At 50.5% G+C, this 15853-nt stretch overlaps 3 protein-coding genes and 1 non-coding gene across 4 annotated transcripts; 2 read left to right on the top strand and 2 right to left on the bottom strand.

The window, feature by feature from the left end:
* Positions 1-79: 79 nt before the first annotated feature.
* TrAFT101_007571 lies at positions 80-161 on the bottom strand. The gene has a single exon. It is a non-coding gene; the product is annotated as a tRNA-Thr (tRNA).
* Positions 162-704: 543 nt separating this feature from the next.
* Positions 705-1213, bottom strand: TrAFT101_007570 (uncharacterized protein; the record flags this gene model as incomplete). The annotated part of the gene is made up of 2 exons (XM_066128088.1): positions 705-756; positions 1068-1213. The coding sequence occupies 2 exons, from the start codon at positions 1211-1213 to the stop codon at positions 705-707; spliced, it is 198 nt and encodes a 65-aa protein (XP_065984204.1).
* An 8619-nt stretch (positions 1214-9832) lies between these two features.
* On the top strand, positions 9833-10336 carry TrAFT101_007569 (uncharacterized protein; the record flags this gene model as incomplete). The annotated part of the gene is made up of 1 exon (XM_024906625.2): positions 9833-10336. One exon carries the CDS (start codon positions 9833-9835, stop codon positions 10334-10336), a length of 504 nt encoding a protein of 167 aa, XP_024759332.2.
* A 1453-nt stretch (positions 10337-11789) lies between these two features.
* On the top strand, positions 11790-12967 carry TrAFT101_007568 (uncharacterized protein; the record flags this gene model as incomplete). Its single annotated transcript, XM_066128087.1, has 5 exons — positions 11790-11794; positions 11852-11916; positions 11986-12415; positions 12495-12557; positions 12622-12967. 5 exons carry the CDS (start codon positions 11790-11792, stop codon positions 12965-12967), a joined length of 909 nt encoding a protein of 302 aa, XP_065984203.1.
* Between the last annotated feature and the right edge of the window lie 2886 nt (positions 12968-15853).

The raw sequence follows: 15853 nt of genomic DNA, 5'->3' as shown, positions 1-15853 counted from the left end.
AGCAAAGGAAAACAATCACACCCTGAGAAAAAAGAAGAAAAAAAACTAAGTCCTCGCGGAAGGATTCCGCAAAAAGAGATGCCCACTATCAGAGTCGAACTGATCACCTTGTCATGTCAAGTTAGTACTAGTGACACGCTATACCGCTTAGCCAAGCGGGCTTCGGACTTGTTTCATGATTTGACCTGCAGCAAATGCAATAATTGAAGCACCTTGCCATTGCCATGCTGTCATCATCACCATTGCTGTCTGTGCTACCTTGCATAGACATACCTCAGTAGCATCCAGACAATATCTGTTCAACCCCATGCAACAGAACCATCAGGGTATGGTATGCAGCACCAGCGCTCTTTAAGGCAGCTACCCCAAGGCAGACGGCCAAACAAGTGCCTTTTAATGTTGGATGCCTAAACTAGAGCCCCCGGCCTCACCTTGCCTTGCTCTTTTGCAGTCACGAGCTGAATACGGCCCAAGGCAAGAAACGGGAAGCAAAAAGCCTCTTTCTCTCGTCATAAATCAACCGCTAGTGCTGCTGGCTACTGCGACCTTACTGCTTTTCGTAGTGTATGCATACATATAGCTAGAGGTAAATAAATGTCTGCTTACTACATATGTACCTACATACATAGTATGTCGCATTCGCTCTCCACTTTTCGAACCCCGAGAGGAGAGAAAAAGGAAAGGAAAGGAAAGGAAAAGGAAATTCAGAAGCCGGTGGCAATAAATGACAGAATAATGTCAAAGTACACTTGCGCCCTTTAACTTTGTTCACTCACCTTCTCAATCTGTCTTTGTTTGCTCTTTGCCTTTTTTTTTTTTTTTTTTTTTTTGGTTTTCTTTTGTCAATCTTTGACAAGAAAACAGTTGAAGCTGCGACGTAAACTAACCTCAGCTTCGGTTGTCAGTGATTTGTGTCACCAAAAGCAATAGCCGAGCTTCGGCAACATGGAAGAAAGACAGTTCAATGAGACAAGAGACAGACAGAGTAAGAGAGAGAGACAGGAGTGATACAGTCTGACCAATGACACAAATCAAAACAGCTTCTCAACGTGTAATAGCGGTATTACCACCACTGCGACTTCGCTTGGCCCTGTGAGAAAGCCTCCCCGCTGTTTCCGCTCTTAGTAAATGGAGGGGTCCCAGTCTTATCTATCGACCGCTCTTGTGCCTCGTCCTGACGGCCTCCTTCATACAAAAGTGTCGGGTTTTCCATCTCCAAGGCTATGACAAATGAGACAGTCCAATGGGTCGAATCGGATCGCCTCACCTTTTTCCCAAGAGCTGCCCCCCCCTTGGCTTGGCCGGGGCCTGCATAAGCTGCTGTGCCGTACCTGTAGTAACTGGCTGGTATACTGTGCTGTACTCTGGCGCAAAAAGCAAGCAGACCGAGAAATCTTATTGCTTGCTTGTGCATTCGGCCCTTTCTCAGCAGATTTGGCCGTCCGAGTCACAGGCTGTTATGTTGTTCCAGCTGCACTCCGGCTGCGTCTTGTCCTCCTCGCCCTCTTTTCCTCTTCTTTTTCCTTCTGTCTCCGAAAGCTCGGACGCGACGCAGCCTCGTCCACCTGTGCAAGTACGTCGTCGTTTCGTAATCGCTGCCCTCATTTCCCAGGCTCCCGAGACCGAGACCGAGTGTGAGTCTTTCAACTCGGTCATTTCCTCTTTGGGACGCACACGAAAACGAAGCAAAGAAGCTTCGTGCCACCCCGGGATGCATACCGCGTAGCTGCATATAAGCTTAACACTTTGGGACGGCTCATCTGGGGCCCATGCATCAATCTAGATGGTATTCATATAGCCGTGGTTGCCGCTTAGTCGCTCACCTCACGCCTCACACCTCACGCCTCGCGCCAAGGGTTGCGGCGATATTTGCACCCCCCCTGCTTCCTGGATCCCCGAAGGCCCTGTCTCCCCTGTCTCAGACCTTTCCTCTGTTCGTATACCTACTTGTACCTACCACTTGTAGTGCAGAGCACGGTACCAGTAAGCTGCAGCCGTCTTTTCTTCCACACATTCGTACTCATTCTGCGCCGGTAAGCACTTCTGAAAGCTCGCAGCTGGCCATTGTGCTTCTGTTCGTATAAACAGATAGCAATGGCCACCGCCGCTTGCGTAAAATGTAACTTCACCGTCACACTCTGTCTCCCACTTCCAGCCCGATTCACTCTTATTATGTGCTGCAGGGGACGCCGGCTCCATCTTTGAGTCTCCAGTTTTTGAGACTGGACTGCTTGTATACTTCACAGTCAACAACTAATGGATTGCGGGTACGAGTATAGTAGTCCGTATAGATACGTACTATTGCCGTTGTTGGTAGTAATGCATACTTTGTCCCTTTGTCCGCCTCCCCACATGGCGAAGAGAAGAAGGAAACTGAAAACTAAGAAGGGAAAGAAGACTTTAGCTGACGCCAGCCGTGGGAAAAGAAGAACCCGAAATTCTTCGGCATTGGTTAAAAAAAAGCCCTTCTTTCCTATGGCATCATAACGGCACGCTCCATTACCAATATCTTAGACGATTCTTTCTTGGCACTATGCTAAATCCTAAGTACTCTCCCTTCTTAATTTTTTTCCTCTTTCGGTGCTTCGTACCTGGATGATGGAATCCTAAGACGTTGTAAGCTTGAGTTCGTAGTTAGGTAATAAAGGTATGACGTGAGTGAGTGCTCCGAAAGTTTAAGCGGTTGTCAGTTACCCTTGTAAATGCCATTGCTACTATTTTGAAAATGATATGCGGTTTTACATTTGACCAAAATCCTTTCCTGTAATCAGCCTATAGCCATTGAGGCGAGGAAGCGAGTGCTAGAGACACCGTCCTGTTTAGAGTATGAGTACTAGCAAGGAAGGCGAAGCGGTGCTCCATATGGCGGTGCGTTTATGTATACTCCGTACTCCGTAAGTGCATACTTGTAAGCAATTGCAAGCTGGGGCCGAGATTGGAGAGGCAGTGAACTCATGGCGACTAGGTGTCTAGCATCTACGGAACTGAGGTGTAGTGGGGTTTCTTTCGCAGCGATTTGGCGCCGTCGTATTCATAAGAGCGAGGCATACTGTACCATAATCTATTACTACTACTAGCAGTAGTATATGTAGGATTGCTTGCCAGCCCTGGGTTAGCCTTTTACCTATCCAGTGCATCGGTCCCAGGCAGACGCCGGGAATGATACCCGCCCCAAGGATAGGAAGTGGGAGGGGGCTGTTGGCGTTTACCCATCCACTCACCTGGCTTCACGTTGGCGATAGAGGCGGTTGCTTTGTTATGCGCTGGCATGCGAACCACCTAAAAAAAGTGAGGCATACCGGCGGTAGCACCCCGGACTGTCCAATCTCTAGCTCAGACGAGAGCTCCTGACTGGTCATTCTATCCAACATCAAACTCTTGTTGGCCGTCGTTTTACCAGCGTCGAGTCGCATCAAAACCCTTGCATCCGTCTATGGTCGATGCTTTGTCCACATACATAGTATCCAAGTGTTGACAGCCACGCGCGATCTCCAGAGACCCGGTTGCCGTGCCCTCTAGCCTGCTTCGGGCCCGAGCATCTCATGTCATGTTATCTTGCGCTTTTGGAGGGGGGGCACATTCTTATATTCTGGCCCACAGATGCTACAAACTTACCTCTTCCTTGCATAACCCTTCTTCCTCCATGATGTCCATTCGATGGAGTGGGCAGGCGCGCGGAGACAGGTGCCCAATCTAGCGGCAATAAGATCTGTGTTTCGAGCTCCAGGAAGTGGTACGAGCTGAAGCCTGAGTTGCTCTGACCCAATGTGTAGCACTGCTACTACTTGCTGGCAGTTCATCAGTAGTACAGTAGCGCTAGGCCTGGATTCTGCACAGAGCAGTTGCTGTCTTGGTGTGATTGCTGCTACCATTGCGATTAACGCCCCCTTTCGGAGAAATGCTAGAAAGGATAAACGGATAGACGAGTCCAAAGGCAATACAACGACAAGGCTGAGAGGAACTTCGTACGTTTGTGGTATAGTGAAGGGTGGCTCATCGTCCCACTGAAACACTGGATTCGCTAATTCCGTTAGTCCATACCAACTTTTACCTTGATGGCCGCTCAGTCGGAAGACGGCATCATAGAACTTGTAAAATTATTCTCCCTGAAACTCATTCGACGTTCGAAATTGAAGGTATAACTGGTTCGATGGATGAGTCTTTGGTTGGCCGTGTCTCGATCCTCTCTGAAGGGTTGTGCATGTATGTCAGCCGGAGGCCCAGACTTCCGGAACTAGGCTAGAATCCAAAATCTCCGCCAGCAAAAAGTAGCCTGCCGCTACTTTGAGCGGAGAATTGCATATGCTGGTATTCGCCGTCAAGGTGCTCTGTCTGGAGTACCTATTCCTTGTAAGTGTGCATTACCCTGCTATAGTATTACCAATCCTTCTTCTCTTCTCTATTCTTCCCGCCCATGGCCCAAGTAAATTGAAGCGAGAAATAATGATGACGCCTGTATGGTCAGAGTTACGAAGAATTCCGTAAACCAGCCAACAGCCAGGAGCTTTCCCATCAACCTTTACCTTGCTTTTGCTTTGCCACAATCTTGTCTTCTTTCAAGTGCTAACTTATTTAGTACCAAGATGTACCCTTTTCGTCGACCTACAGAAAGCAGTCATGCTGTGGCAAGCGACAGCCGACTTGTCGTTCCCCCCCTCCATGACAAGGATGGAAACCGGGCAAGGGTATGTTGAGTCCACGAGATGATGTTGCATGTGGCACGTTCTCAAAAAAAAAAAAAAAAAAAAAAAGGGAAACGAGGGTGAGCGGTAGTGCTACAAGCAATATGCATATACTGCTAGTACTACTATACGCACTTGCACATAGGGGAGGCAGGGCGTGTGCTGAGACATTTGCCCGAACCAGGGTCCCCCTAGTCGTCGATCAGAGTTGATAACCACACTGGGGCTGCCCCATCTCAAGGTGGATTTCACATGTCCCCTTGGCATGTCCCCTTGACCCAACTCCTCATACAGCATACGAGTAACCGATACTGGCAAAGGTTGGAGAAGTACCGCCTGACCTAATAGATATGTACGTTTCTCTGCGGGTCAGATTAGCTGTGGATCTGTTGTCAAAGCCATTTTCTGCTGTAACGGGCTGTTGGTCCTCTCAGTGTATATGGTAACCTGTCAAAAAGGGTTTTTGCCTTGATCTAGCCTGATGCCGCGGTCATTGGCCGAGAGAAAATGTCGCAAGAGCGTCTAGCCTACTGCCTGTCAACACTAAAACTGGAGCCAGCGTATAAACCGTGTCCCTTAACACCCAATGGCACGATGGAATTGAATGATTACCATTATGCAGAAGTTGTTGCCATGAGTAGATGAAAAAGTTAATGCTTACAGGGAGACCTGGCTTGAGAAAAAAAAAAGGCGAGTCCCGGCCTTGAGACTTCGTGACAGTGTCCGTATCGGAGAGCAATGGGTGCGCATAACCTGACGCTCGGGACCGAAAAACGTGGTTTTCTATGAACCCCACACCATATTTGTTAGAATGAAACACAGTGCCAACAATTCCCATTCGGGCGTGCATGGGATAAGCCGTTGCGCAGAGGCCAAGTGGAAGCCAAGATGACAGGGAAGGAGCGAAAAATAAACGATATTCGAGACGAATGTAACCCCAAGATATACATAGTATGTATGGTTCGACGCTGGGTCAGCGCCTTGGGGGACAGAGCCATGTGCACCGTATCTACGGAGTACAAGCATGTACCGCCAGCAGCATACTCCATAGCAAAGCGGGCCTGCTAGCAGCGACGCAAGAGTCCGGAATTGTACTAGAAAGGAGCCAAGTGACGCCAGCCGGACCTCTCCGCGATGGGTGATGGAGGCTGAGCCTGTTGTAATGGGCTGTTGTTTATGCTTGTGGATCTTAGTTACTAGCCCCTCAAGCGCAGCCAAAAGATTGTTACTGGGGTTGTTAATTTGTCTCAAGCGTGGAAAGCAAGGAAGAAAGCTCCAGTCAATTATAATAGGCTTGGCTGTGCTGGCAAAGAGTGGGCATTGAAACCTGTTGATTGGTTGTTTAGTTTTGAAACTCTTTGTGGTTATGACAAGAGTGCTCGTAAGATGCCTGAATCCTTTGCCTGGTAAGGTAATACCTAGTAGGTATTCGAAGTCACAATTGACTCTTTCGTGGACCAGGATGAACGCAACCACGGGCCAACAATGCAGAAATTCTCGCACTGCACGGCGATGTTTGAAGCCAATATTGACTCTGCGATGAGCTAGGATGAACGAAATCATCGCCCAACAGCAAATGCGAGAATTTATACTGTGGTGCAAGAGGGGGCAGTCCGGTCGCTCCGTGTTAACTTGACTGTAGTAATACTTGATGTCAGCCTGGGAAATTCAACAGTACTAGCGGTACTGTTTCCGCCAAGCCGCTGCGTCATCTTTCAAGAATACACCATGGTGGTTTACTTGCCACATCGTGTTTCTTCGGAGCGTGTTGGCTAAACCAGAAGACTATCTGAACAGCATCAAGCATGCGTATTGGCATGACGACGTGCTGTCTTCCGCACTGACCAAGCTGTTCTTCACAAGGCGTTTTTTTGTGCCGATGCACATCACATTTAGCTCTAATGCACACCTTAGACTAAGCCCTGTCAATGGACCAAGCTCTTTAGCCACCAAACAGTGGCCTTTAGGAATTGGCGAATCCATCTCGATCTTGCTTACTCTTGTCGTCATCTAGCGCCGGCACCTGGTCTGGCTCTACTCTAGAACGCGAACTGCTCGAGATAGACATACGAGCAGCCGAGGTGAGAGTCCAAGGATAACCGGGATGGGTTGATAATATCACAAATAATACTGTAGTAGTTGTAGTACCACTAGCAGCATAGTAGATGCTAGCATGCGACAAACATCAATCATAAGGAAGGGCGGCGAGAAGAATCGGGACTGGCGCTCTACAGTAGTCCCCAGTTCCTGCTTCTAAAACGGCCAGAAGGGAAACTTCTCTGTGAAATTGTCAAAAAAAAAAAGGGGAGGGGCCATCCGATGTGACGATGTCATCTTCCGATTGGGGGCCACGCGCAAAAGCCAGTCATCCGCTTCGAGCCGTTGATCAGAGGGCTATGGCTGGCGCCGCCCACCAACGATCTTTTGTCGTCTGTCCGGGTACGGTACAATCTAAGGCGGGGAGCACGATGGCGAGCTGTGTGTCGCCTCATTGGGTTGAATAGACGCCGACTCTAGGCTTGCCCCGACGCAGGGCTGACGGTGGCCGTGGCAGTGTGGTGCGACTGCCAGAATCCTTCTCGATCGCGATGTGTGATTGGCACTGGATCTACACCCACAGGCAGAGCTGAATACACTTGAAGTGGCCTTGTGCCTCAAATCGGCGGCTGCGTTCGCCGATGGGCCTGCAGATGGGGTTAGCATAGCACGAGTTGGGGAATTTTTAGAAGGGCAGAGTTCGCAGAGGGGTCCCGACAAAGTGGCGCCGGTCCGTTTCGAGTAGATGGATCGTAACTTGGACCAATGGCAGTGGCTGCTGCGAGCGAAGGGCGAGAAGCGAGAGCCGTCATGGGGGGGCAGCCAGATAAATAAAGGCAGAATGAAAAAAAGCAGAATAAAAATAAACAGCGGGAGATTGGCCTGTGGTGTTTTGGGTGACAGCGACAGTGACAGTGCATCTCGCCTAGCCAAGATGCAGGCAAGGATGGATCGGCCACTTGAGGCAAGTACAGATGTAACTCTGGCCTCGCGCTTCATACTGCCCAAAGCGGAAGGAATACGTATCTCAGGCCCTTAAAGCTGCCGACCCCTTTGGGCAGTGTCCGAGCCCACATGTTCCGGTAGTCGTTCCGTTTCCTTGGCTCATCAAGATAAGTGTCCGATACCAAGGGGTGGTCGACCGGCTGCATCGCGTCTGTTGGCGGGTTGTGCGCTTGTGAGCCAGACTCGCTATTGGCTTGAATACGACGACGTTAAGAAAGGCGAATTACAAGGTACCCTCTGCTGGCGAGCTGAAGCGCTTGTTGACTAAGCCTTTTCATTGGCTGGTTTACGAGGTGCGAATTGTCTTTGCTAGGTATCAAAGTATAGGTAGTAGGTACCTTAGTAGGTAGCAGTAGTAGGTAGTAGGTATAGGTATTACGGAGCAGATATTACTGCTATAGGGTGAGTTTGCACTTGCTATACCTGAAATATACTTGCCGAGAGTCAGAAGGTAGTTCGTTAAGCCAAAGCAGGGTTGTATTCCCTCGGCGCTTTGCGCCGACATACCCAGGCATCTAACAACGCCACAGTTGTATATTTCAAAGCGCAGTCCAGGGCGCCATAGAGTAGTGCCCTGTGTAGCGCTGCTGCTGTGGGCAGCTTGTATCTTCTCTCCGCTGCGTCCTCTCTCTCCCTTGACGCTTGGACGGCCAAAAGTACCCAGGTGTCTTGCCTATTTTTTGTCTCTTCTATTTTGGCAGGATTCGGCCTATGGATAGTGGCTGTTTCTAGAAGCGGTGCGTCCCGAAGCCCATCGCTTCCGTAACACCAAGAGCTTGGAAGTGGGCGCAGCGACAAGTGAGACATGCCTTACGATCCTCACGCCTTACATATAAAGGCGTGGATGGTACAGGAACCCACCTCAACTACAGTACGCCGCGTTAGCAGTCGAGCTACCTCAGGTACCTGCTATGCCTACACGCAGTTAGTGACTTAATAATACTGCATACTGTGCATGCTCTGGTACTATCGCGAGCTCGGCTAGCGCCCTAGCTCTCTTTCCCCCACCCCCTTAGCCTCGCAGTCTGATGGATATACGAAGTACGAGCAATCACTCGCTATGAGCACATGTACTCTCCATGCCGTACGGTACGCAACCAACGCTGCTCAATGAGTGGTGCTGTACTATGGGACTTATATCCCTGCCCCTGCGTCTCGTCTGCCCGTCTGACCCCTACAATCTGTATAGGCCTACCGGGCACCTCCCGCGGCGAGTAGTGCTGGAAGCGCAGTTCCACCCATCGTGAAGCAGAGATGAGCCAACGTAGAGTCGCATCACCAAATTCCAGACTTTGAAATCTCCCCAATCTCCCCAATCTCCCCGTGAAGGCGGCAGAGTCTGCAATGCGCCAACAACTCGGGTCGCTCTTACAAAAGTTCTACCGCCGACCCCCGAAACACGGCAGCATTTGCGTGAATACACAGACCAACAACAGCTCAAGACTGTCAAAAGGTGGGACCGCACAGAGTAGTCGTGCCAGTAGGTATGCATTTTTCATCCGGCTTACGAAACTTACGGAGCATAGATATGGTGCCCCTCCCCCAATTGATCCAAGTGATCTGCCGATCCTGACTCAGGGTGAGATATACTCCGTATGTGACCCATCCTTGGTATTCATAGGTTCGCTGGTGACTTTGCACAGTCAAGTTATTAGAAGCGGCACATCATACTGTAGATGGTTGTGATTAACAGCATAGGCAGATCCACAGGCCAGCCAAAGGCGTGGGTGCTATCAGAACCTCCATTCTATTCTTCCCCCCCTGCTGGGTAATAGGTATCTCCGGCATCTTCTTATTTTATTTTATTTTATTTTTATTTTCTTCTCTTTTTCAAGCAGCGGAAACGCCCGCGTGGATGCGTATACCAAGTAGGTAGTACCAAGTTGCAGCTGAATCGCCAGCCTACAACATGCAACGCATTCCCCTCGTGTGCTGTGCCTCCATCGAGCCTTGCGCGAACTGCTTGCATGTACGAAGCGCTGCATGTATAGGCATGTAAGGTTACCTAGGTAGGTCGCTAGAAGCAATGAAATAGGTAGATGGCATATCTGCATTGACATAGAGCGCACATGCCAACTAGTGCACGAGGTAGCGCAGCGGCTATTGCCATGGCCCCCGACGGCAAGCACCGCCGTTTGGATGGCATCGAACTGTCGATGCGCTGCTGCTCGCTCGGGCTCCATACGTGCATTCGGGTCCGCCCAGCGCGGACTGGCCTATCGCTCATGCAACAAACAGACAGCGACCAGGATTTGCGCCTGGATTGCGCAGAGCGGACTTGCAACCCCGTGGCGAGGGATAGAGGAGACAGGCTGCAGGCCCTCCAAACAAGCACTGGTAGGGCTTGCCAGCCCATGTCCTCCCCCAACTCGAGCCTCCAAATGCTCCAACTGCGACTCCAGCTCCAACTCCGCGCCTTTGAGTCACAGCCCGTCGACTTGACTTTGGACCCCCTGTCGATGCGAACAAGACGCTGCTGGGATGTCGGAACAGCGGATAGGCCAGATACCGACGCCCCAAGCCAAAGGCGAGTGAAGGCGCTGGCCCTGTCGCCAGACCCGATCCGGTCCCAATTCTCACGACGCCCAAGTCCGAAAGCAAAGTCTATGTAGCGCTGTGCGACGCGCCTATCCCCGGCATCGCACAGGCACCAAGACGCCGTTCCAATCAGGCACCGCAGAGGCATCTGGTAGGGCAGGCCTTGAAAGCCTAGCACTAGATGCCACAACGGCGCTGCCAAGCCGTCAGCGCGCCCACCACCAATTTTCTTCATCACCAAACCAACATCCACAATGCAGATGAGCTGGACCCCACGCCGCCTAGCCGTCTACAGAGGGGCCCCAAGGCTCGGCGCCTAGCCCCACTCCCCTGCCCACTCGCCCACGCAGACGCCCACGCAGACGCCCCAGAGACTGACGCTTGAGCTGGTTCCTCCCATCTGCAATCTGCTCCAGTAGCGAGCATCCCTCCAGACCAGGCAATGGTATGCGATATGCCAGCCCAGATGTCTGCATAGCCGCATATCGCGCCTTGGCCAGGCCCGGCAGCTCCCTGGCCCGCCGCGCTTGGTGCATACAAGCATGTATAGCCAAGCACCGCCCCGCTGCTTTGCATACGGCCTCAGGCCAAGAGCTGCAGACCAGCGACGCCCATGGCCTGCGCCCACGCCTCCCATGCCGTTCTTTCTGGCCTCACTCCTCCCATCCTCGCCCACTCCCTCCCCCATCGCTGTCCTTACACGCAAAGTCGTACCTTGCGTTCTGTTGACATCCATCCCGGCAGCAGCACGCCTTGGAACTAGTTCGCTCAGCCATGAAGACGTACCTTGAATCTTGTCTGGATGGGTGCAGGGCCCCCTTCGTCATGCACAAGGGCCAACTGGGGACCAGCCATCATCTCCACCCTCTCGTGCTGCCACTATGGCGCTTCGTTCATATAAGCCGCCGTCTCGACCTTGCTAGAACAACCATCACCCGAGCCTCAGATCGTTTCTTCCAAAGATAGACTTCTTATTCGAGCCATCCTTAAACCTCTCCCGTACCAGCACGACGAGAGACTAGAGCTATAAGGAAGGCACATTCTCCCCTATTTGCCGTCTTGTTCTCGAGTATCTCAACCTCCAAGACCATCTCCACCTCTTTTACTGTATGAAAAGCCCCCCTCCCAAACAAATCTCCATCGCTTATAAGGCGGCTTCCCCTCTCCTCTCCTCCCACTCGACCGACGCACTCACAATCGGCAAGGTCAGCAACTGAGTAAAACGCCTGCCTTCGGAGCCTTCTCCAATTCTAAGTGGGAGTCATCATATTTTCTCGTGCTTCCCACCCTCATTCTGCGTGTCACAGCCTACGCCACCGCAGCCTGCTGCTTATGTGAACACACCCAAAGCGTCTTCAGCCTTACTCTGTCTCACTTAAGTCCTGGCTTTATAAAACTGGACCAATTCTCAGCTCGTCCTCCCTTTTCTCTCCTACCTACCTTCCAACCTTCTTGTTTGCTTGAGCAAGAAGATTTCTCCATAGCTCTCTCAGCCTCAGACTTTGGACTATTATCTTATCTGCAAGCATGAGGTAGAATACTCGGTATATCTCTTATCTATTGGGACTGAAACTGATCAAGTTTCTCAGTGCCGTCGCCATTCAGTTTGACCCGAGCTTCAGCATGGGATCTAGGACCCCATTTTCTTGGCAAGGTAAGATGGCTACAAGTGTTGGGCTAGACAGTCGAGGACACGCTCACTAACTCCCTCTCCTTCTTGTAGGAATGTTTGAATCTAGCAACTCTGTACCCGCTATGATGACACAAGAATACTCGCCAATTCTCCCGCCTGTATCTGAATCCAGTGTCTCTCCTCAGAGTCTACCAAAGATGCTTCCCCCTAGCCCATCCAGGAGCATGCTCACCCCTGAGCAGCGAGAACTGAAAAAGCAGCGAGATAGAGCTCGTAGGGGCGAGAGGATTACTACGCGAATCAGGGCCGGCAGCAGCAGCAGCAGCTCATACATGGGCTCACCACCAATGACAATGTCGGATGTCACCAGTCCCATGTCTCTTCCTGTTTACACCACGGCTCCACAGCCCATCTCCCTTCTGAGCGAGCCAGCTCCCTCAATTCACGAGCCATCGTATCTCCCTCCTTTCAGCCCTCACCTGCAAGAGCCGGCATACGCTCCTTCATACCAACAGCCACTGTAAGTAGCAGTCTGAAAAAAAAAAAAAATACGCACTAGTTCTCTCTCAAGATAGTTGCTGACGTTTGACGCTAAACAGGCAATCAAACTACCCCATGTCCATGGACTACCCAGCCAATTACCCTTCATCAAGCCCATACAGGTATGCCCCAGCATTGACAGCAGTTGACCTCGTGTAAGTTAGTCGTCTAACATGAGCATGATAGCCTCTCCCACCCATCCATTCAACCTGCGGGTCACGACAGCGGTATGATGTACCGTATGCCCGCCATACAAGGAGGTGGCAGCGCTGGTAGCAACGGTAGCTCTACCAGCCAAGACAGCTCCGGCCACGTCCGAGTGGTACAGAACCGCCCAAAGCCCCGTTGCTGGGAGCATGGCTGCAACGGCAGGCAATTTTCGACCTTTAGCAACCTCCTCCGACACCAGCGAGAAAAGTCTGGCCAAGCAGCCAAGGCCACTTGCCCCAACTGCGGCGCTGAATTCACAAGAACTACGGCGCGAAACGGCCATCTTCTACACGACAAGTGCAAGCAGCGACGAAACACTTAGAATTCTTATTTCAATAAAGCTTCGCATCGAATCCGGGTATTCATTCGCTATAGCCTACGAGGAGGGAAGCGGCACCAAATCGCTTCCCGTATTGAGAAGCTGCCATTTCATCCTAGATGAATGGAGGTTTCTGGTGTCACAGCGATGATTCGCGGACATATCGTTGGTGATGGGGCCTCTCGACTGCGACTACCCATTTTACGCTTTTTATTTTTCTAATTCTTCTTTTCAACTTTCGGATTGCGGCTTTGTATAATATTATTTTTTCCCCCATCAATTGTCGGGTATATCTTAAGGTGTTAAATGGATGGATTATGAATTACGGGTTAAAGTGTCGGGCAAACATCGAGAGACCATGGGAACAATGATACCCAGGGTGTCTGAGAAACGGGATCATTTTTAGAGCACGCAAACTAGAGGGATATAGACGGAATGGTCCGTCCGCACCGTTGCGAAGGAACTTGGCTTTTTTTGTGGATGCCTTTTTTTTGGTTGTTTCTTTTGTATCTTGATTAACTATTTTCTACTCAATCGCTTCGCCGATTCATGCCTCTTATAGGGCAGCAAATACGATGATACGGTGGCATTGCTGAGCTAAGAGTAATTCTGTCTTGTATGTGTGTGTAATTGTGTAATGAAGATATGATTGCAGCTGTTCTCTGGTGCATCCAGTAGTATCTGGATGCCAATACAAAGCTATTCTGGAACAACAACGTTGCAATTTGGGTTTGGAAACAAGTGTTTGCACGAAGCACCTATGCAGCCTATAATGGGCAACGTACCTACTAGGTACGTAACTTATCCTGGTCCCCAGTTCATATAAGAAAAAGAAAAAAAAAAAAGATAGGGAAAAAACGGACATTATCCCTTATCTCCAATGCAATCTGGAACCCCATATGCCGCATAACCCATGCGCTTGCAGTCGCGATTTTCTCACTATTATTAAGTCCGAGCCTCGCTCTCGCGCTATATAGCGCTAGGACCTAGGACCTAGGACAGAGGTCTTTTGTGCCTAGCAATGAGGTACCTTGTACTTACTCCAGTACTGATTTTCGTAGGACTTTCTCGGGTACGGTAAGCGTATGACGCTCTTACATCTAACCACGCGTGAAATAGGTTCGAGAAGGTCTTAGCTAAAATTGGGAGCCCATTCGAGGAGAAAATCGTTACTAGACCAATGCTCTGCTAGTGAATTACTAGGGGAGAGGATGGGAATGAGATGGGATGGAGGGCATGGGATAAAAGGAAAACCACACTACGAAGCATGGAAAAGACGCAAAATAAAAGGAGAGCGATGCAGTTGAAAGGAAAAGATATAGCCACGTGGTGTAATTTGATGTTTTTATTATTTGCTACCGCGAACTTTATGCTGGCTGGCATGGATGCGTCGTTTAGTTAGGCTGCTCAGCAGAAGAGCAGTACAAACCCATGCTCAAGCACCTTCAAGACCTTAGCAAGCTTAGCTTGGGCTAAAGACGCCTCAGTGGTACCCTGATGATGCCATTATACCTGTGGCTGGCGCCGGCGTGCAGCTTAAAAGCACGTACCCGTCTAGCACGAGCATGGGGATGGGGACGGACGGGAGCGAGCCCTGGATGGTGTGGGTGTGGGCACCTCTGGCTGGACAGAATGATCGGGTGTCGTCGAGTGGCACAGTTATACGATAGGGCCAGTGATCGACAGCCATCCGACAGGCTAGAGCGCCCACAGGGCAGACTCTCGGGTTTAGCTCTGAGACGCGACATAGCCTCGTTGTGAATAGGCGGTCTTGAGCTGGTGTAAGTGAAATCGAGTCCCTGCCCCTCGCTCGCTGCTAAATAAAGAAAATAAAGCTCATCCATCGCGAATATGCACAGTCAGGAGAGATGTCAGGGAGATCAACAGCACATAGTACCCATAAGTAGGCGATTGACCAAGAGGTTGGGTTTAGCCGATAATGCTTTCAAGGTAGCCAGCATAGCCCGTGGCCCAGTGGTGGCGCACGGCACTTGGTTGAGCGCTCAGGCACTTGGACGCTATCTTGAGATGATGGATCAGTATGGAGTACCTAGTATCTAGTTGTTGTAGGTAAGGTAGTTGTCTCAGGGTCATAGTATGTTCCCCTACCTACTAATGTTGGCAAAGTAAAAACAACCTGGCAAAGGGGAAGACTTCTCCAACCCACATCACGAGACGGCCAACATTGACAGTGCATTGCGTGCGACGACGGGACATGAAACATCCTAGCAGTTGAACAAGGCAATTCAAGGTAGTTTTCGTGCGTTCCATGCAGTTAATACAAGGCATCAAAGAGGCCATTTGTAATGCTCTTCTGGGTATTGCTACCTATACTATCTAGTACGGAGAACGTCTGTGCGTTGTGTGATTTGCTTTTGAACAGGGGACCATGGCCATGTCCAAGCCATTGATTTCCCCCAGAAGAGAAGAAAAAAAAAATTAGGGACCAGGCCTTGGGATGAGACGTATAGATGGTCCTGTAAATTTGGCTACCAAGAGTGATGAAAGCTAGAAGGGGCGTGGCAGTGGAAATTTGCAACAACTTAAAAAAAAGGCCCTTGAAGATGAGAGACAAAAAGAAAAGCACCAGGAAAAAAATCAAGAGACAGGAAGGGGGGTGTATCAACGGCAGGTGCCCGAGAAGACCGGAAGAACGACTAGCGAACATTGCTAGGGGTGGGGCGCAGAGCATGTGCTCTTAATGAAGAGCCACGCCCCTGCAGCTGCATACCTCCTACTTGGATACAGGCACGTCTTCGATATCGCTGTATCCGCTAGAAGGTTGCATAAGTGGATGAACGTGGCTACTCCGCACCCGCCAGCCCTGTAGGGCTCCATTCGACACCCCTTCCTGGTAATTTTTCTCCTTCATGGCACTGCGACAAGGGA

Source organism: Trichoderma asperellum, chromosome 4 (genome assembly GCF_020647865.1).
Source record: "Trichoderma asperellum chromosome 4, complete sequence".
NCBI classification, from domain to species: Eukaryota; Fungi; Ascomycota; class Sordariomycetes; order Hypocreales; family Hypocreaceae; genus Trichoderma; species Trichoderma asperellum.
Note: the sequence above shows the minus strand (reverse complement) of the source record. Positions and strands in the feature narration are given on the sequence as shown.